The sequence below is a fragment of the Somniosus microcephalus genome, chromosome 6, assembly GCF_052327205.1.
Source record: "Somniosus microcephalus isolate GS21.2 chromosome 6, FLI_Smic_1.0, whole genome shotgun sequence".
Taxonomy (NCBI): domain Eukaryota; kingdom Metazoa; phylum Chordata; class Chondrichthyes; order Squaliformes; family Somniosidae; genus Somniosus; species Somniosus microcephalus.
The window spans coordinates 193158993-193180488 of NC_140992.1; the positions used below are offsets into that span (position 1 = coordinate 193158993).

General features: G+C 49.0%; 1 protein-coding gene across 2 annotated transcripts in view; it reads right to left on the reverse strand.

The window, feature by feature from the left end:
- Positions 1-21496, reverse strand: part of LOC147116298 (uncharacterized) — a 313953-nt gene that overhangs the window by 213792 nt on the left and 78665 nt on the right. For both annotated transcript variants that reach the window (XM_085991139.1, XM_085991138.1), the window contains exon 2: positions 12761-12896. In XM_085991139.1, coding sequence (XP_085847265.1) covers positions 12761-12896 — 136 coding nt within the window. The remainder of the gene's footprint in view (positions 1-12760; positions 12897-21496) is intronic.

Genomic DNA, 21496 nt, shown 5'->3' on the forward strand with positions numbered 1-21496 from the left:
CAACGAGACGACGACGGTAGCTGAGGAAAGGAGGGTGCTTCGCAGCAACAACTTCAGCGCTGCGCCGAGACCACGTGGCAACGGGGTACCCCAAAGGACAGCAGGACCAAACCTCAGAACTCTCAACCGTTAAAGTAACAGGTTTTGGATTGGTGAGCATGAATTCCTGGCCCCTCATAGCTTAATCTAGTTAGGTATAGGGGGTGGGATAAGGATAAGGGGATTGTTAATGTAGTTGTTTTTCCCTTGATGTGCCGTGTGTTCCCCATTCCCATATAAGTATAATAATTGTCCATGCCTGTACTTTTCATACCAGTAATTTTTCATAAGATTGTTGTATTCTGCTTTTAATAAAATCTTGGTTTTCTTATACCAAACCACTTGTCTACTCGATTTTCTGCATCGCCACATGTACCTAAGTCCGGTGTCTAGAACCCAGGGGTGTGGGAGCGATTCGAACCGCTCAAGGGACAGTCAGAGGCAAAGCTGACTGGGCACCGCACACGCCACCCCCTACAGAAAATGGCGACCGCGGCAGGACTCCGGCAACAGGGGTGCGATGCAGTAGACAATGGTTCGGATGAGCAAACCATGATGGAGGAAAGGATTTCTGATTATGTGTTTAGCAAGGTGAATATCACAAAGAAGTGGATCACCACTCTGTTAAGGGCTGGGCGTCCGGTAGATGCAGCAGCTAAGTGGACAGAGAGGAAGGAACACAAGAAGTCCTTAGAGAAGGCAGTCTGGCTGATGTGTTTCAAAAAGCAGGTCTAGCTTTTGGACAGGCTCGTTGCAGCACAGGCAGCCGAGTTAAAGGAGTCAGCCCTGGAGATCCAGGATAAGGCTCTAGCAGGGGAGAAGTTAATGGTAGCATTGCAGGCCCTGAATCAGGAGAGGTTGTATTTAATAAGAGAACACAAGGCCCAGTTGGAATACCTACAGTGCCAAGTCACCGAAGCCAAGGGAAATGAGTTAAGGTTGCGGGAAAAGAACACCTGCTTGGCAAGGCAAGTTAGGGAACAGGAGGAGAAAGTACAGGAGGTAAAGGCAGCTTACAAGTTAGCGAGCGGTTTGAAGATGCAGATCATGGCCTCTGCAAGGAGCGGATAAAAAATCTGAGCCTGGCCCTGAGGAAGGCAAAAGGCATGGTGTGCCTCATAAGCCCAAAGGCGGGTCAGGCGGATTTTATGGGGAACGAGGGGAGGACAGTTCAAACATCATGGTAGTGCCCAGGGACGACCCGGTTGAGAAACAGGAGGTCTCACGACCACCACCCGTAGCGCCAGGGTTCAGCGAGGTCTGGCAGCAAGGGGGGGTGGAGCCAGAGGTGGGAGCGGAGGTGGAGCAACCCCCGCCAGAGAGGTCGGAGCCGGGACCAATGTGCCCAGCACTGCATCGGAGGTTCGGCCCACCCGTCAATGGCAACGATGAGGGACCCCTCCAAAACCAGTTCATATTACTCTATAGCACCCAACAGCTTAGGGCTATGGTGAACCATATCCCAAAGCTCTCCGAAAAAGGGGACTCCTCGATCCACTTCAGGGAAGTAGAGCAGGCAGCCAGCGTCAACGACTGCGATGGCGCTGAGCAAGCCAAAATGCTGCTATTCTCCCTGGAGAGTAGGCTCCTCCAATCCCTCTCTGATGAGTGTAAGAAGGGGCAGAGCGGGTACGAGGAGCTCAGGGATGAAGTTCTGGAGGCCATGGGATGAATGAGGGAAGTCCTTTCTCCCATGTGGAGATGATGGTCCAGCTCACAGGGGAAACCCCGCAGGCTTTCGCGGACAGGTTATGGCCGGTGTACCGGAGTGCCTGTCCGGGGACACCTAACTGGGCATTCCTGAATGGGGATCCACTGGCCCATTGGCTCCGTTGCCTGGTGGCAAACAGCTTGCCACAGGTCCGGTTCGACCCCAAGAATCCCCAGACCATCGAGCTTAAGGTGATCAGACAGTTGACTCTAGCCTATAAGAACGGTAGGGGAACCGATGCACACCCACCCAAGGGGAAGGTGCATGAGGTAAAATCCGGACCGGGTAGGAAAGAGTGGCACCAGGAAGGGAATAACCCCCCCAACACAAAGACAAATTGTTACCTGTGTGGGAAGGATGGTCATTGGCGGAAGGAGTGTAAAAACCCTTGGAAAGACAACAAGGCAAAGAATTCCACAGCCCCAGCCCAAAAGGCAGAGGCAGGAATCCCTCCCGCCGCGGTCGAGTCATTTTTGGACACCATGAGGTCCTTATTGACTGGCCAGGGGAGAGTAGCCGCCGCTACCGGTGCTCTGACCCCGTCAGCCCCGACTAGAGCCAGTGCAGCCTGTTTACCTGTGTTCTCTCCGGTACGATGAATGGAAAAGACCCCTCGTGGAGATGTAGGTGGAGAAGGTGACGGGGACCTATCTGTTGGACACGGGGGCATCATGCACCGTGGTCCACTCAGCTAACTCCACCACCTCGCCTCTATCTAACGGGGTCCCATACAGTCTGTCGGGGTTCACAGGCAAAGAACAGGCCGGCTCGTTTTCCATCCCGCTCGCCATTCATTTAGGACCGCTCCGCTCTAAGTGGACCTGTGTCCTGATGAAGTGGGAAGTGGAGGGTGGAAGAGGGGTCCTGGGAGCCGACTTTATTGTAGGCCATGGGATCCTAGTAGATTTGAGAAATCATTGCCTATGGGGCGCAAGTAAAGGAAAGGACGGCGAGGTAGTGGTAATCCCAGGAAAGGAAGGGAAGGGGACCCTATGCACCATGAAGCCCAAAGAGGGTTATAACCTCGAGCTTATGGTCAGTAACACCCCACAGGAGTTCCAGGCATTTGTGCAGGCCCACCTAGCCACATTTGCCACACACAAACACGACTGCGGGTTTGAGGTCAGCGTAGACGGGGACCCCATGGCCCGACCACAGAAACAGTATAACTTCCCCAGGGAAGCAGAGCCAGACAAGGAAGCAACCATGTCCTCTTTAGTACAGCAGGGAGTTCTGAGACCGATAGCCACCCACGTGAACTCTCCATTGTGGCCGGTTAGAAAGCCGGACAATTCCTGGGAGGGCCATGGTGCACTATCGGGTGCTCAATAGTAACATCCCGGCCTGTGCACCCACGGTAGCAGCAGTTGCCGACCTGATAGGAAGTATCCCAGCATCTGCGACCACTTTCACGGTGCTGGATATTTCCAACGAGTTTTGGTCCATCCCTTTAAGGAGGGAGGATCAGTACAAGTTTGCCTTTACGTTTAAAGGGCAACAGTACACGTGGAACTGCTTGCCTCAGGACTTCCATAACAGCCCCAGCATTTTCCATCAGTGCATGGCAAACAGTTTAAAGGATTTTAGTCAGCCCAGACAGTTGGTACAATACGTGGATGACCTGCTCCTGTTCACGGATTCGAGAGAAGAGCATGGCCCACTATTGGCCGAACTGCTGGAGCTGCTTGGGCAAAAGGGTTTTAAGGTAAACCCCAAGAAAGCGCAGATCGGCCAGCAGGAGGTGAAATTCCTAGGCCTGACCGTACGCGCTGGAGAAAGGGCCATAGATAAGGCTAGGAGAGAAGCGGTACAAGAATTACCAGTCCCCAACACAGTCACGGGTGTGAGGTCGTTTCTAGGGCTAACCGGGTACTGTAGAGACTTTATTGAGGACTATGCAGCCACAGCAGCCCCTCTGCTCCGACTCCTACACAAGGGAGTGGAGTGGGTTCGGGATGAGGGCTGCCAGTCAGCATTTGTCAGGCTCAAGAAGGACTTGCAGACCGCACCAGCTCTAGGGGCTATAGATGGGGGGGGAAAGAGCTTTTCCTGGAGGTAGCGGCCAGCGGGAACAGCCCGAGTGCTGTGTTGCTCCAAGAGCGGCATGGCAGGCCGAGGCCGGTGGTCTACTCCTCCAGGATGCTCACGATGTGGAGAGGAGCTATTCCAACTGTGAGCAGCACCTCTTGGCCACACATTGGGCTGTGAAAAGATCACTGATCGTCACAGGCACCTCTCCCATCACCCTCCTCACCCATCACACACCCACCCAGATGCTTCTGGACGGGAGGATCAAGGATGCAACAGTGAGCAGTGCCTGCTGGACCCTGCTCTTCTCACAGATGGATCTTAAAGTGAAGGGTCTCTGTGAGCCAAAGCTCGCAGCCAACCTGGTATATCCTGGAACAGGCCACCGGTGTTCCATAGAAGGGGTTTGGGAAGTGAACATAGGTTTATGGGCCTGGATACATCCCACAGGCCGCGAGATCTATGTAGACAGTTCCAGCACGGTATCTGCTGGCGAGCGTCTCACGGGGTGCGGAGTTTACGACCCAGTGGCAAACATTGCCCTGGCGATTAAGCTCCCCAGCACCATGAGCGCCCAGCAAGCTGAACTGTCCATGGTAGTGTACGTCGTTACACACCCCGAAATCATCCCCACCCCATACACGATTTGCTCGGACAGCATGTTTACGTGCAATTCGTGTACGGAGTACCTGGCCATTTGGTCCCGCCGCGGATACACCTCCGCCGACGGGAGACCCCTCACAGTAAAACCCCTACTGGAAAAGATCCTAGTGGCAGTGGGGGAGGAAGGGGAGATTTTCATCCACAAGGTGAAAGCCCATTCCTCCACAGAACCCCGCGGCCAGGGCAACCAGCAGGCTGACATGCTTGCTAAGGAGGGTGCCTGCACAGGCATTTTCTGGGACCCGTATGGGTCCAGACCCATGGCGGCAGTCAGAGGTAGGGACGGGGCACAAGGGAGTGCAGGGGTAGCTTTAGCCCCGGACCTTAAGACGGTCCAAGCCCAAGACCCCGTCCTCAAGGCAGTCCTCAGCGCAGTAACTGAGGGAAAAGGGGTAGAGGGTCCGTACAGCACAGCAACCCTCTCCGTGAAAGAGGGCATGCTGTTCCGGGGGGAACAGTGGGTTGTGCCGCAGCAGCACCGGAGGGAATTCCTTCAACTGGCCCACGAGGACCCAGGAGCGGGACACCCCGGGCCTGAGACCACCTGGCAGCGGGTGGAACAGGTGGGATGGTGGCCGGGACTCAGGGACGATGTCCGCGAGTTCTGCGCCGGCTGTCTTGTGTGCGCTGCTAATAACCCTGACCCCCACAAAAGGAAGGTACCAATGAGACACATCAGGAGGGTAGAGGGACCATGGCAGTTGATACAGGTCAACTACATCGGGCCCCTGCCCACCGCCCAGGGAGGCTATATGTACTGCCTAGTCCGGATAGATGTGTTCACGAAATGGGTAGAGGCCTTCCCCTGCAGAACAGCCACAGCTCTGGGTACTGCCAGTTCTCGCAGTGGGGACTACCACAGTATGTGGAGTCCGACCAAGGGAGCCACTTCACCGGACAGGTGATGCAGAATACCCTTATGCTGCTAGGCATCGAGGGGAAGTGGCACATGGCCCACAACCCGCAGTCATCAGGGATTGTGGAAAGAATGAATAGGACCCTAAAAGAAAGGTTGAGGAAGGAGACGGTGGACTCGCCCCGTAAATGGGCCGAGGTCCTACCGTTGGTTCTGATGGGGATCCGGGCCAGCCAGTCGAAAAGCACAGGGTACTCACCGTACGAGCTAATGACTGGCAGGGTTATGCGGACCCCCAGCCATGTATTAGCCCCGGTGCTCATGGAAGGTCAGCTCAGAGAGGTAAACCGGGACAGGTTCGTCCGAAACCTCTGAGCACCTTAAACAGGTCCACGAGCAGGCGGCTGGGAACATGGGAAAGCAGCATCGGAGTAACCGATTGCTGCTCGAACCCCGAAAGCACTACGAGTGGGAGGTAGGAGATCAGGTCATGGTGAGGAACTATGCCCGAGTATGGAGTCTGGAACCATTATACATGGGGCCCTACAGCATTGTAGACAAAGCCAGCCCCATGGTATACGCTGTTAAGATGCCTCGGCGCACAAAATGGTTTCACATTAATCAGTGCAAACTGTTTAAACCCGAAAGGAGAAAACAGCCAGTTGGGGTACGGTCCGAGGATAGAAATCCTCAGCCTGCAGCAGGAGCGAGTTCACAGACTGCACAGGCAGGCGCTGTGGCTTACTTAAGGGGCGGGGCCATCCCGCCCGCCGATTGGGACACTCCCCCACTCTTCTGGGCTTTAGAGGAGGAGGGACCCGAGGGCGAAAACCCCGCCCCTAACCCAGGTGTAGAGGAGGAGGGACCCGAGGTCGAAAACCCCGCCCCGAACCCAGTTTTGGGACCTGGGGGCGGAGACTCTCAGCCTGCAGCAGCAGGCTGCGAAGAGTTACCTGTCCCTTGCCCAGGTTCGGGAGAGGTCAAGCCTGAGGGAGCAGCGGTTCGGGTTAAAGGCCCACCAGCCAAGAAAGCCCCACCCGCCAAGGTCCCTAGAAGGTCCCCACGGATGCCCCAGCCAAGGAAACCGTGGTCACCAGCTCCCCAGTTTAAAAGGGACAGCCTCCCGAGTCAGGGGGAAGTCCAAGGACAGAGGTCCCCAGCCAGCAGCCACGGGAGGGAGCAGTGTGCCGCAGTCTAACCAGGAATTAGCCTGGTGGCGGATGTATATAGTTTAGGTAACGTAAGTTTATCATTTAAGTTTAGGTATTTAGCTTAAGTTTGGGTGTTTTAGCTTAAGTTAAGTAAGGTGATGGGTAGTTTTAATTAAGTGTTAATCTGCTAAGAGGGTGTGTATTTGAGTCAAGGTCGCAGGACCCGACTATGCTTCACCCAAGCCAGAGAAGCTCTTGGGGACCTGGCTGCATGTTTTTGTATCTGTTGCAGAAAGACTTTCAGGATGAAGGGGAGCATGATCCTACTCGCCCTGATAAGACTGAGCGTTGGAAAGAGAGGCGACGTGGAGAACTCTCACATCTACGGGTGCTCAGGAGATAGAGCGCCGATAGCAACCGACGGAAGCGGCGAACGGGATGTGGAGGAGACCGCCGTTTACTTCCACGAGGGAAGGTGGCCAGGGTGGCTGGGGTCCAATTCGTCTCAGTAGTCCAGCCAGACCAGGTTCATGTACGGGGAGGCCTCCCTCCTGTGCCCCAGGGTACAGGTCGTTACAAGGGTTAGGGTCACCGTAGGGAAGCGTGTATGTTTAACGTGCAAGGGACACATTCCTCTGGATAGGTGGTGGTGGCTCAGAAAGCTGAGCAAAGACATTGGAAACCCCGCAGTCGAGTGGGAATGGTTGGGGAACAATACCCACTGGACGATTACAGGGACTCACAGGGGATTAAGTGTGTGCTGGGACAAATGGTGGGAACCAGATCAAGGGATTTGTGTCTGTATGTGGGGGTCAGAGAAGGTCTGCCCCACAGGCGTATCCATCATTTTCCACCGGCAGTGGCAAGACGCCAGGAAGGGGATGAAGTGGGATACCAGCCGGAAGGTGTGCGCAGTCCCATACTCCCCGATCCCAGTGAATGCCACTGAACTTGTGACCCGCCCCCGAAAACCCCTGCCCACGACACAGGCAGCAAGGACACCCAGGGAGGGGTGCCCCGCCACCACCAAGGGACCAGGGAATGGGCTGGTACTAGTACCGACGGATCAGGTACTATACCAGGGGGTACACTACGCGGTAGCCTCCGTGATTTTAAATCTCACCGAGGTACACTTACCGGAGTGGTGTCCCAAAGAAACAGAGCAGCTACACCAGGCCCTGTTAAAGGAGATGTTCAAGAAGTTTTATGAGTTCGATTTCGCCAATGTCGACAAAACCGAACTGTACACCACACACTGCGAGTTTTGGGTAATGCAGGGAGACAAAGAAGGGGAGTATGGAATGATGCTTTTACTGCGTTTAACACTGGGTCCTCTGTCATTAACAGTCTGGATGACAGAGCTGCAGACCCAGATAAACGGTTTAAAAACACAGTTAAGGAAGATATGAATGGATGAGAACAAAGTAGTGGGCTCGGATTTACATGAGGACCAGACCATGACGGTCCATTTAAAAGGAGATTGTAGCGGAGCTGGAGAAGCACGCAAAGACTGTAAATGCCCTCATAAGGGAGGACAGAAATGCTTCTGACCAGGCTGCGCAGAATGAGGTGTGCGTGCTATACGGGGCATGGTTGCTGGGCGAGGGCCTCAGTACTCTGGAGGATTTAAAACAGGGTTTAGTCCCCTCCTGGATCAGTAACAAACACCTCGCAGCCCTCCATCCGTTTGAGAATGCATTAAGCCCGTGCCAACTCCGGCTAGCTTCCGAGGCCTACCCAGTCCCAGTGGATTGTGGGCGGTCTAACCACACCATCATGGGAATAGTAGTTAGGATGCCGGTCATGGGTAGGACAGCCCGACCCACACCGGTATACAGGGTTGAGAACATTGGAGTCATTCAAGGGGGTGCACACATTCGTTTCACAGCGGTCCCACCTTACGTCATAAAGTGGGAGCACGCTATGACAGGTACTGACCTCTCGGGGTGCCGGAGCCGGGGAGCACACATAATCCTGTGTCCCCAGCACTTGAACGCCTATTCAAAACCAGAGTGCGGGTTTAAAGCTGTTGGCGCAAAACCTATAAATTGTACCACGGAGGCAATGGCACAAGGCCATGTTCCCCCACAGGTAGCATATATAGGAGGTGGGTTAACATAAAAGGGAACCCAAAAATCTTCTAATGGCATGTAAACAGTAAGCGGGTAGGAAGAGGTGTGGTGGGGCCTATTAGAGACAAAGGTGGTGATATATGCTTGCAGGGGGGCGGGGGGGGGGGGAGGAAGAGAGCAGGGCAAGGCTAGAATACTCAATGAGTACTTTGAATCAGTGTTTACTAAGGAGGTGGATGCTGACAAAATATCGGTAGAAGTGGAAAAGGTAGGACCAATGGAAGGGGTGAAAATTGATAGACAGGATGTACTAGAAAGGTTGGGTATGCTTAGAGTGGACAAGTCGCCTGGTCCAGATGGCTTGCATTCCAGGTTGCAAAGGGAATTGGGAGAGGAGTTGTGGAAGGGCTTGCCATTATTTTCCAATCTTCCCTAGATGCGGGGGAGGTGCCGGAGGATTGAAAAGTGGCAAATGAGACACCATTGTTCAAGGGTGTAAGGACAATCCTAGTAACTACAGACTAGTCAGTTGAACATCACTGGTGGGTAAAGTTTTAGAAACAATAATGAAGGAAAAAATTAACAGACACTTGGAGAGGTTTAAGCTAATTAAGGAGAGCCAACACGAATTTGTAAAAGGCAGATCGTGTTTGACGAATCTAATTGAACTTTTTGATGAAGTAACAGAGAGGATTGATGAAGGGAATGCAATGGATGTTGTCTACATGGATTTTCGGAAGGCGTTTGACAAAGTACCACATAGAAGGCTGGTTAACAAAATTGAGGCTCAGGGAATAGGTGCGTCAGTGGCAGCTTGGATAAGGAATTGGCTTAAGGACCGAAAACAGTGAGTTGTAGTAAATGACTGCTTTTCAGACTGGAGGATGGTAGACAGTGGTGTTCCCTAAGGGTCAGTGCTGGGGCCACTGCTTTTTTTGATATAAAAAATGACCTAGATATTGCAATACAGAGTAGAATATCTAAATTTGCCGATGACAGCAAACTTGGGGGTGTGGCAAACAGTGATGATGATACCAATCGACTGCAACAGGACATAGAAAGGCTAGCAGAATGGGCAGATGGAATTTAATATAGAGAAGTGTGAGGTGATGCATTTTGGCAGAAGGAACAGGGAGAGGCAATATACACTTAATGGCACAGTTTTAAAGGATGTGCAGAGGCAGAAGGACATGGGAGTTAATGTGCATAGGTCCCTGAAGGTGGCAGGACATATTGAGAGAGTGGTTAACAAAGCATATGGGGCCTTGGGCTTCATAAATAGAGGTATTGAGTGCAAAAGTAGAGAAGTTATGCTGAACCTTTATAAAGCGCTGGTTAGGCCACAACTGGAGTATTGCGTCCAGTTCTGGTCACCACACTTTAGGAAGGATGTGAAGGCCCTTGAGAGGGTGCAAAGGAGATTTACCAGAATGGTTCTGGGGACAGGTTGGAGAAGCTGGATTTGTTTTCATTAGAGCAAAGGAGGTTGAGGGGTGATTTGATAGAGGTGTACAAGATTATGACGGGTTTGGATAAGCTAGACGAGGAAAGGCTGTTCCCACTAGTTGATGGTACAAGGACTAGGGGACACAGATTTAAAGTTTTGGGCAAGAGATACGGGGGGGGGGGGAAATGTGAGGAAAAACTTTTTTACGCAGCGAGTGGTGATGACCTGGAATTCGCTGCCGACAGAAGTGGTGGAAGTGGAGACCCTCAATGTTTTCAAGGAGAGACTGGATAGGCACTTGAAGGAAATAAACTTGCAGGGCTACAGGGATAGAGCGGGGAACGGGACTGACTGGATTGCTCCAGAGAGAGCCGGCACGGACTCGATGGGCAGAATGGCCTCCTTCTGTGCCATTATGACTATGACCATCACAACAATAACCAGCAGCAAGCAAATAAATAACAACCTGCATTGATGAAGCACCTCTAACGTAGAAAAAAAATAGTCCTAAAGCACTTCACAGAGGCACAAGGGAAAAAAAAGTACGCTAAACCAAAGGAGGAGATTTTAGATGGGGCGACGGAGGCGGGTTTTAAGGAGGCTCATAAAAAGGAGAGGGAGGTGGAGGTGGGGGGGCAGAAGTGTTAAAAGAGGAGATTCCAGTGTGTGGGTGCTGGGTAGTTGAAGGCACGGCTACCAATGGCGGGGTGAAAGGAGGGGAGAGGCCGGAGGCCAGAGTCAGAGGAAGACAGATTCAGGAGGGGGTTCCCTGAAGGAAGTTACTGAGCTAGGGAGGGACGAGACCATGGAAAGATTAAACATGAAGATGAAAATTTTAAATTTGAGGCATTGGAGTACCAGGAACCAATGCAGATCAGCAAGGGCAGGGTGATTGGTGAGTGGGATTTATTGCAAGAAAGGATAAAGGTAGCAGAGTTTTGCATGAGCTGAAGTTTAGAGAGGGTGGAGGATAGGATGACACCAGGAGAGCATTAGAATAGTCAAGTCTGGAGGTGATAAAGGCGTGGATGTGAGTTTCAGTGGCAAGTGGGCCGAGGTACTGGCAGAGGTGGCCGATGTTAAGGAGTGAAAATAGGATAGGTCAGAAGCTCATCTCCAGGTCAAATAGTATACAAAGGCTGAGAACAGTACAACTCATCGAGACAGTGGCCGGGGAAGGGGTGGGGGGATGGAATCAATGGTGAGAAGTCGGAGTTTGTGGCGGGGGCCGAAGACTATGGACGGAATTTTCCCCTAAAAAAAAAACGGGGGGGATTTGGAGCGTGGGGGCAGTTAGAGTTAAAAATGGGATTCCCGACCTGATCCCGCCTCCAACCCGTCCACTTCTGGTTCTGCTGGAGGCAGGACTGGAGGGGGGGGGACCAACCCACTCCCAGGGGGCGTTACCTCAATTTAAATATTGTAATGAGGCTGGATGCCTCTTTCTCCCCCTCCATTTTGTGTTTAAAGGCATGGGGACGGGTTTCACACAATTCATGAAACCCTGCAGTTTAACAGAGGTGGGGACTGCTGCATCCAGGAGGAAAGTGGCTTTATACCTACCTTCTGGATCCAGGGTCCTGACCATACCCACCCCCCATGATCAGAGACCCCCCCCGACCCCCTCCAAACGAGGCCTCCGATCACCCCCCCGCCCCAAACCTCCCAACGATGATGATGCCGGCCACGATCCTCTCTACCACTCCCGCCACCCCCTTTAAAGATATCCCAGAACAAAGCAAATTAAAAATGATATTTCTCCTAACTACATTTAAATAGTCAGCCATTCACAGTATGCTTCTATTTGAAATGAATGGCATGACCAGTTCCTTAGAAACCCACTGATCTGGTCCAACCCCCTTTGAATAACCTGCGATTACTCTGCAATTAATATTTAGCCATACAAATATCAAGAATACTGTTGGACAGAATATTACTCATTTAGCAGATATCAATATTAGAACACCTTTTGCCAAATGAATAATCTACAGATGCACATCGAAGTCTATGCAATGCTCTGCAGTCTATCAAACTGTATTTTCTGCAGCTTACAGAAATTGACAGTAGTAACCAATTTTAACTCTGTGGCTGCTGTTACCATGAAAGGATCCAATAAATAATTCATCATAGGTAAACATTTTTGTCACAAGAAACAGAAGAGGGGGCAACAAAACTGATCTCATACGTAAAAGGGGTTGAGGTATGAGGAAAAACGAGAAAAACTTAAGGTATTAGTCTAGAAAGAATGGCCCAGAATTTCCTTGGGATTCCACCAGGTTCCTAACATATGTCTGGACCAGAGGAACCCACTCAAACTGTGTCACCTGTGGTCCAGTTGGTAGCACTCTCGCCTCGGAGTCAGAAGGTTTTGGGTTCCAGTCCCATTCCAGAGACTTGAGCACTTAATCTAGGCTGACATTTCAAGGCAGTACTGAGGGAGTGCTGCACTGTCGGAGGTGTCGTCTTTTGGATGAGGTGTTAAACTGAGGCCCCATCTACCCTCTCAGGTGGACGCAAAAGATCCCACAGCACTATTGGAAGAGGAGCAGGAGCTGACCAATATTTATCCCTCAACCCCCTCCTCCTCAGTCCCCAATCTAAGGGTTATAATTATGGTGACTTTTAATGTAGCAGTCTGCTCTGATTTGAACTGCACAAAATCAACATTAGTAGTTCATGAGCTAAAGGAACTGGCCCTCAAACAAGTTTTCCATCAGTTTGTGACATATCATGGTAGTTAGCAGATATTAGTGAGAGATAGTGCATTTATGATTGGTTATACATTAATGATACCTTGCTCATCGCGCACCAGGACAATGGTTTGTGTTCCTATGGCACAGATGGTTGATCGAAGATCCTCTGGTCCAATATTGGGAAGGCAAATGTCATAAAGTGCAGTAACTGTGTGTGCCAATTCCTGAATGGGGACCTACAGAGGGAAAAAAACAATAAATGAGTCATTCATAATATTTGTTTTAACTGAACTAAGAGTCTCCACTCAAAACAAAACTTTAATTTTATAATTAAAACTCTGAAAGCGAGTAAAACTCTTGAGAAAATGCCCACTGCTCTCCACAATTAACAACCCACTTGGAAATTTGGGGCTTTTCTTTCCAGCCTGATACCTTAAAATTCTCTCATTTTCCCTCATACGTCATCCCCTTTACACGAGATCAGTTTTATTGTGCCTCTCTAATGAAATTGCCGGCTCACATGGTTTGAAATGCTCTGATAATGGAATTTTGTTAGGAACCTGTTAACTACAACAACTTACATTTATATAGTGCCTTTAATAACATCCCAAGGCGCTTCACAGGAGCATTATCAAACAAAATTTGACACTGAGCCGCATAAGGGGATATTAGCAAAAGCAAAATACTGCAGATGCTGGAAATCTGAAATAAAAACAAAGTGCTGGAAATACTCAGCAGGTCAGGCAGCATCTGTGAAGAGAAAAACAGAGTTAACGTTTCAGGACAATGACCTTTCATCAGAACTGAAAAAGTTAGAGATGCAACAGGTTTCAAGCAAGTACAGAGGCAGGCAAAGTGGCTAGGATGATCCACTGAATGTGATCCCACCACCAAACACATCTTCCCCTCCCCTTTCAGCATTCCAAAGGGACTGTTCCCTCCGCGACATCCTGGTCCACTCTTCTATCACCACCTACACACACTCTCCTTCCCGCGGCACCTTCCCGTGCAAGCACGCAGGAGATGCAACACCTGCCCTTTTACATCCTCCCTTCCCACCATCCTGGGCCCCAAACACACCTTCCAGGTGAAACAGCAATTTACTTGTACTTCTTTCAATTTAGTATACTGTAGTCATTGCGGTTTCCTCTACATTGGGGAGACCAAGTGCAGATTGAGTGACCGCTTTGTGGAACACCTCCGTTCAGTCCGCAAGCATGATCCCAAGCTTCTGGTCACCTGTTATTTTAATTCTCTGCCCCAGTCCCACTCTGACCTCGGCCTCCTACACTGTTCCAATGAAGCTCAACTTTCTATTAGACACTTTACAGCCTTCCAAACTAAACATTAAGTTCAATAACTTCAGATCATAACCTCTGTCCCATTTCCTCACCCCCCGACAGCAACTGTTGATGATTCTGATATTCCCATTTACACCTCTTCTAGACCCATCTTTTGTTTCTTTACTTGTCCCATTACCATCTCTTTTCACCTTCCACCCTATCACAGACCTTGCCTTGTGTTATTTCTTCCCCTCCCACCTTTCTCTGTCTCTGTACTTGCTTAAACCTGTTAATCTCTAACTTTTTCCAGTTCTGATGAAAGGTCATCAACCTGAAACATTAACACTGTTTCTCTCTTCATAGATGCTGCCTGACCGGCTGAGTATTTCCAGCAGTTTCTGTTTTTATTTAAGGAGATATTAAGACAGGTGACCTTGGTCAAAGAGATAAGTCTTAAAGGAGGAGAGAGAGGTGAAGAGGCAGAGAAGTTTAGGTAGGGAATTCCAGGGCTTAGGCAGCTGAAGGCGCAGCCACTTATGGGGGATATGCAAGAGTCCAGAATTGGAGGAGAACAGAGATCTCGGAGGGTTGTAGGGCTGGAGGAGGTTACAGAGATAGGGAGGGGCAAGACCAAGGAGGGATTTGAAAACTAGGATGAGAATTTTTTTTAAATCGAGGCATTTCCCGACCGGGAGCCAATATAGGTCAGAGAGTACTGGGGTGATGGATGATGGGACTTGGTGCAAGTTGGGATATGGGCAGTGTTAAGTCCGTGAATGATTGAAACACGGACTAGCAGGAGAGAAACAAACAAGTCTTTACTGGTGAAAGGCATAAACGAAACTAACCAACAGAGGCTCTCTAGCGCCTTTTATACAGGGGTGGTCACTGCCGGAATTGCAGTCTGAGACCAGTTATTCTCTTAAAGGTACATACACAACAATTCCTCCCCTTTTAGATAAACAGTACATAACATTTATTTAACAACTAAATGATAACTAATTACAATCACAATTACTGTTGCTAGATACATTGGTTAAGCTTAAGCAATTATAAGTTCAGTCTTTGAGGAGGCTTCCTGATTCTGTCTGGATAACGCCTCTTTGGAGTATCAGGTTCTTCTGGCAATGTTGAGTCGAAATCAATGTCGTTGTTTGGTTCATCTGCTGCCAATATTACCGGTTCTGCGGTAGCTGCAATTGGAACAGCGATTTCATTACCAGGTGTATCAGATCGTGGTGTGGAGTTGACGTTTTCCAGTGACTCTAGAATCTGGTCAGCATGGCGTCTTACAATTCTCTCCCCAACATCCACGGTATACATGAGAGGTCCTTGTCGTGTACAAATCGTTCCTGGCTGCCATTTCTCAGTGCGGTAGTCCCGGGCCAAAACTGGTTGACCTATCTTAAAACTCCTGGTCGGCCTTTCATTCATATTCTGAAACTGCCTGTTCTCCACATCTCTTCTGACGTTTGGCTTAACCAAATCCAAGCGGCATCGTAGTCTTCGATTGAAGAACATCATGGCTGGAGTTTGGTTGGTAACCGCATGTGCCGCATTCCGGTAGGCAAACAAGAAGTTGTCCACCTTGTGTTGTAGGGGTATATCTTCATTACACATTGCCTTGATAGCCTTCTTGAATGTTTGGACAAACCTCTCGGCCAATCCATTAGTGGCTGGATGATATGGGGCAGATGTGTAATGCTTAACACCATTGTTCTTTAAGAACCTCCGGAACTCTTCAGACACAAACTGTGGTCCATTGTCAGAGCAAATCTGTTCAGGCAGCCCATTCCTGGCGAATATGGTTCGTAAAACTGCGATAGTTTTTTCCGTGGTGGTTGAGGACGTTTTTATTACCTCTGGCCACTTTGAATGTGCATCCACCGCAATTAAAAACATCGAGTCCATGAAGGGACCAGCAAAATCAATGTGCACCCTTTGCCATGGAGATGAGGGCCACTCCCATGGATGCAGAGGAGCTTGTGGTGGGGCGTTTTGGACCTTCTGGCATCCTGCACAGCTCTTGGTCATCTCTTCGATTTCTCTATCGATTCCCGGCCACCACACAAACGCTCTGGCTAAGCTCTTCATTTTTACCCCACCCAGATGACCCTCATGAAGCTCATTGAGCACTCTATCCGTCAACTTAGGTGGAATTACTACTCTGGATCCACACATCAAGGTTCCTCTGCACACTGACAGCTGTTCTCTTCTTGACGAAAATGCTGGCAGCAGTGGTTCGCCATGTGCTGGCCATCCCTTCACCGTTAAATCATAGACCCGTGATAGTGTCGGGTCATTCCGTGTTTCCTTTTCTATGTTTGCATGCGTCACAGGGAGACATTCGACTATGGTCGAGTGGAATAACTCCATTGGATCCACTGCAAGGTCTTCTTCTTCCACCGTCGGCAACGGTAGACGTGACAATCCATCAGCATTTCCATGCTGTTTAGTTCCCCTGTACTCGATGTCATATTGGTGTGCCCCTAGGAAAAGGGACCATCTCTGCAGCCGTTGTGCTGTCATTATCGGTACGCCCTTCTGAGGGTTGAAAATGGAGACAAGAGGTTGATGGTCGGTTAGTAGAGTAAATTTTTGACCATGCAGATAGTGATTGAACTTCTTCACCCCCCACACTAGGCTGAGGGCCTCTCTGTCAATCTGGGCGTAGTTACGCTCGGCAGAAGTTAACGAGCGTGACGCAAAAGCTATCGGCCTCTCCAAACCATCAAGGAATTTATGTGACAGTATCGCCCCAATGCCGTAGGGAGACGCATCACATGCCAGCCTGATTGGCAGTGCTGGGTTGTAATGAGCCAATACTTCCTTCGAAGTGATTAAGTCCTTACTCTTCTGAAAAGCACGTTTACAATCATCACTCCATTTCCATGCTACCCCCGTTCGTAGCAGGGCATTCAGTGGATGCAGAATTGTCGACAAATTCGGCAAAAACTTATGATAGCAATTCACCAACCTGAGGAATGACCTCAGTTGCGACACATTTTCAGGCGCTGGGGCCTTAACAACCGCTTCAATTTTGTCAGGGGACTTATGTAACCCCTCTTCATCAATCACTTGGCCACAATACGATATCTGTTTCTTAAAAAATTCGCACTTGGGGCGGTTGGCTCGCAGCCCATGTTCCCGTAGTCTAGTGAGCACCTGTTCTAGGTTGTTAAGGTGTTCACTGTCATCTTCACCTGTCACAAGGATGTCGTCCAAGTAACACTGAGTCCCCGGAATCCCTTGCAGGACTTGTTCCATCGCTCTTTGCCATATCGCCGGAGCCGATGCTACTCCGAATACCAATCGATGATACTGGTAAAGACCTTTGTGAGTGTTTATCGTGAGATACTTCCTAGAGGACTCTTCAACCTCCATCTGCAAATATGCTTGTGCTAGGTCAATTTTTGTAAAACGCTTCCCTCCAGACAGTGAGGCGAAGATGTCTTCTATCCTTGGAAGAGGATATTGTACTGTGTGAAGGACAGGGTTCACCGTCACCTTGAAATCCCCACAGATGCGAATCTTCCTTGGCTCTCTGGACTTATTGCTTAACGTTTTTTTCATGACAGGAACGATGGGTGTCGCCCACTCGCTCCAGTCGACCTTAGACAACACGCCCGCCTTCTCCAGATTCTCCAGCTCTGCCTCGACGGCTGGACGAATTGCATATGGTACCGGTCTCGCTTTGAAAAACTTGGGAACTGCATTCTCTTCTATTTTTAACGAGGCGGTTACGCCTTTAAGCGTGCCCAGTTCTTGTTGAAATACCTCTTTGGCGTTAGCTAAGATTGTTGACAATCGTCCAGGAGTGACGTCTTCATCTTTTTTACCGTCCACCGTCATTGCATGAATGGAATGCCAATCTAAGTTTATCTTCCTGATCCATTCCCGTCCCAATAACGGTGGTCCACCATTTGGTAGTATGTAGAGATACAATTTCCGTATTTTCTTGCCGTTGTATTCGACAGGCACCCTTATTTTTCCTCTGGGGTATACTTTTTGCCCTGTATACGTCATCAAGACGATGGATGTCTCTCTCAAGGGTATGTGTGAAAATAGCCGCTCATAGTCTCGTCGATTCATGACGGTTAGCGCTGATCCTGTATCCAATTCCATTTTAACTTGGGACCCTGCTATCGTGAGGGTGACCCAAATGGTTCGGTGATCCTCTTTTGCGATTACATTGTGAAGTTTGAGACAGCTTAATCTCCTGTTCTCTGATTCACTATCGCTCATCTGGTCTTCGGAACTACTGTCCGTCATCTTTTGTACTTTCTTGTACGGTTCCTTAGTAGCCTTTTTGTTGTCGCTGGTCTTCTTCCCAGACCTACAAACTCGTGCAATGTGTCCAATCTTCCCGCATTGTCTGCATATTTTGTCTTTGGACCAGCAGTCCTTCTGGTCATGGTTAGTTCTGCCGCAGCGATAACATTTTGCAAATCCCCGTGTCATTTTGTGGGTGCTGTATTCCTGTGGTTTTTGTTGAATTTCTGCAGCTCCCCTGGCTGCTGCTTCATACGATACTGCCATGCTGAAAGCCTTATCTAGCGTCAGCCCTTTTTCTGCGAGTAACTTCTTCTGTGTTCCTTCACGCAGGAGTCCACAGACAAATTTGTCCCGTAGGGTATCTGCCAGTCCTGCTCCGAACTGGCAGTGCTTTGATAGCTTGCGTAGTTCCGTAAGATACTCAGCATTGCTCTCATCTTTGTGCTGAGTTCTCCTGTGGAATTTAAATCTTTCTGCTATCAACAGCGGTGCAGGGTTTAAGTGCTCCTGTAGAACAGCAACAATTTCGTTAAAACTCTTCGCCTTCGGTTTGGCTGGAGTAATCAGATCCCGCAATAGGCCGTACGTTCTAGCGCCCATTACGTTTAGCAATATTGATGCCTTTTTCCCCTCCGCTATTTCATTTGCCTCGAAATATACCTCGACTCTTTCCACATACGTGGTCCAGTCCTCTAATGTATTATCAAAAGCAGTGATACAGCCAGTCTTCGGCATCTTGCAAATCTAAAATGGCGCCTCCCGCGCTTTGCCTTCTTCTCTGATTTAACAAAATGGTGCCTCCCGCGCTTTTCCTTCTTCCCCGCTGTTGTTAGCGCTGCTTTCCACGGTTTCTTGCGCGTATTCTTTTTCTTTTATTATTTTCCCGTCGTGGAGCGGACCCTCTGGAACACTTCCCTCCCTCTTCTGAGGTCCGAACGCTGCCCAGCTTCGAAACACCGGCCGCGCCCTGCATGCTCCACCCTCTCTCTCTCTCCTTGCTTCCCGACTCGCTGCCCGGCCCCGTTGCAGCCCAGGAAGGATCAGAGCACTACCTGCCACCAGCCCGATTAGCTGGGAAACCACGGACCGAGGAACCCAGCCTGGCTCTGGAAAGTCGCTCCTGCAAAGCCTTGAACCCGGTGATTGACGGTCGACGCCCGTTCCTCGAGTTTCAATGGACTCTATTTTTTTTTTCTTCTTCCGACCTTCAACGTCGTCGGAGCTGCTGCTGAGTTGCAGGTAAGTTCTTTCTAACTCGTCGCCAGTGTTAAGTCCGTGAATGATTGAAACATGGACTAGCAGGAGAGAAACAAACAAGTCTTTACTGGTGAAAGGCATAAACGAAACTAACCAACAGAGGCTCTCTAGCGCCTTTTATACAGGGGTGGTCACTGCCGGTATTGCAGTCTGAGACCAGTTATTCTCTTAAAGGTACATACACAACAGGCAGCAGCGAAACAGGTGTTGAGGAATTTTACCTCCTTAAAGCCCAAAACAGAACAGGTCTTAAATGTAAAACCTAAAGTGTGCATTTGATTGTAGTTTGATTTTAATTCAAAAAGCAACACAGAAGTACAGTGAAGCTGAAGCAATCTAGATAGATCCGAATTGTTAAGAAACAACAAAATGTTAAAAAAAAAAAATAATTAAATATTACGTTTGTAAGAAATAAGGGCATTTCAAATAGCCAAGAAAATGTTTAAACAGAATCTGTGGAATAAAGTATTGATTAGTCCATGGGACTGAAATACTATGAGGCATGAAGTAGCATATTAAGTAAGGTACCCAAACAATCCTGAAGATTGACAGTCCACAATGGGGCTAAGAAATCAACTGAAGAACTAATGTATATATGAGCACAGAATATCTGAAAACTTAGAGCTTTCAGAGAAGGAAACTATTATGGGCTGTTATGGTAGAGCTTAATTGCCAGTTTCCAGCAATCTATTGGATAACTACAAATGCCATCTCTAATTCAGCCTTTTGCTAATTGATGAGTGCATCTCACTTGCTGAAGCATCTGTACTGTCCCTAGATGCAATGATGTGCAACTCTGCAGCAAGAAAGCTGCCTTCAAGTAGCTTAAAAGGTTAGGTGGCTCAGTGGTAGTAATTTCATCAGTCAAAATGTTGTGGGATCTAGCCCCGCTCTAGAACCTTGAGCACATAATCCAGGTTGACATTTCAGTACAGCACTGAGCATTGTCAAGAGGAGCCACGTTTTGGATGAGCTGTTAAAATGAAGACCCAGCTGCTTGCTCAGGTAGCCATAAAAGGATCCATGGCACTATTCAAAGAAGAGTTGGGCGGAGGGGTTCTCCCGGTGTCCTGACCAACACTTTCCCCTCAGCCAACACCATTAAAAAAAATAATCAGATCATTTGCTCATTTATCTCACTGATTTTGTGGGACCTTGCTGTGCGCAATTTGACCACCATGTTTGTCTACATACTGAAGCGACAACACTTCAAAATACTTCATGAATGGTGGAACGTCCTGGGAACATGAAAAATAAATGCAAGTTTCTCTTTTCTTTAATGTGAAATACAGAATTGGTTTGATTTTTGTCAATCTATTTGATGTAAGCCTTGTTCAGTTGTGTACAGCATTTGAACATGCTAAATAGGTCTAGTTATTTTTTGTTGAGTATGATTCAGGCATGACACATGGCCTACTAAATCAGTTTCTCGGTTTTAATAAACTTTTAGTATTACTCTACTACGAGCTGTGCTCCATCAAACATGGCAATGAAAAGGCCATCAAGGCTATGCCCTGACATGTGCAATGAGACTGGATGATCAGAGGCTGTAAGTTTCTGCCAGTGAGGGAGAGTGTTACCCCAAAGTATTACATAGAATATACAGCACAGAAACAGGCCATTCGGCCCAACTAGTCTGTGCTGGTTTTATATTCCACACGAGTCTCCTCCATTTCAATTACTTCATCTCAGCCTTTCAGCATATCTTTCTGTTCCCCTTTCTCTCATGTACTCGTCTAGCTTCCTTTTGAAAGCATCCAAACTATTTGCCTCAATCACTTCCTGTGGTAGCGAGTTCCACATTCTAACCACTCTTGAGTAAAGACATTTTTCCTTATTGGATTTATTAGTAACTATCTTGTATTTATGGAAGGGTTTGACCCGAAACATTGACTCTATTTTCTCTCCACGGATGTTGCCTGGCCTGCTGAGTTTTTCCAGCATTTTCTGTTGTTATTTCGGATTTCCAGCATCTACAGTATTTTGCTATCGTTGTATTTATGGTCCCTAGTTTTAGAATC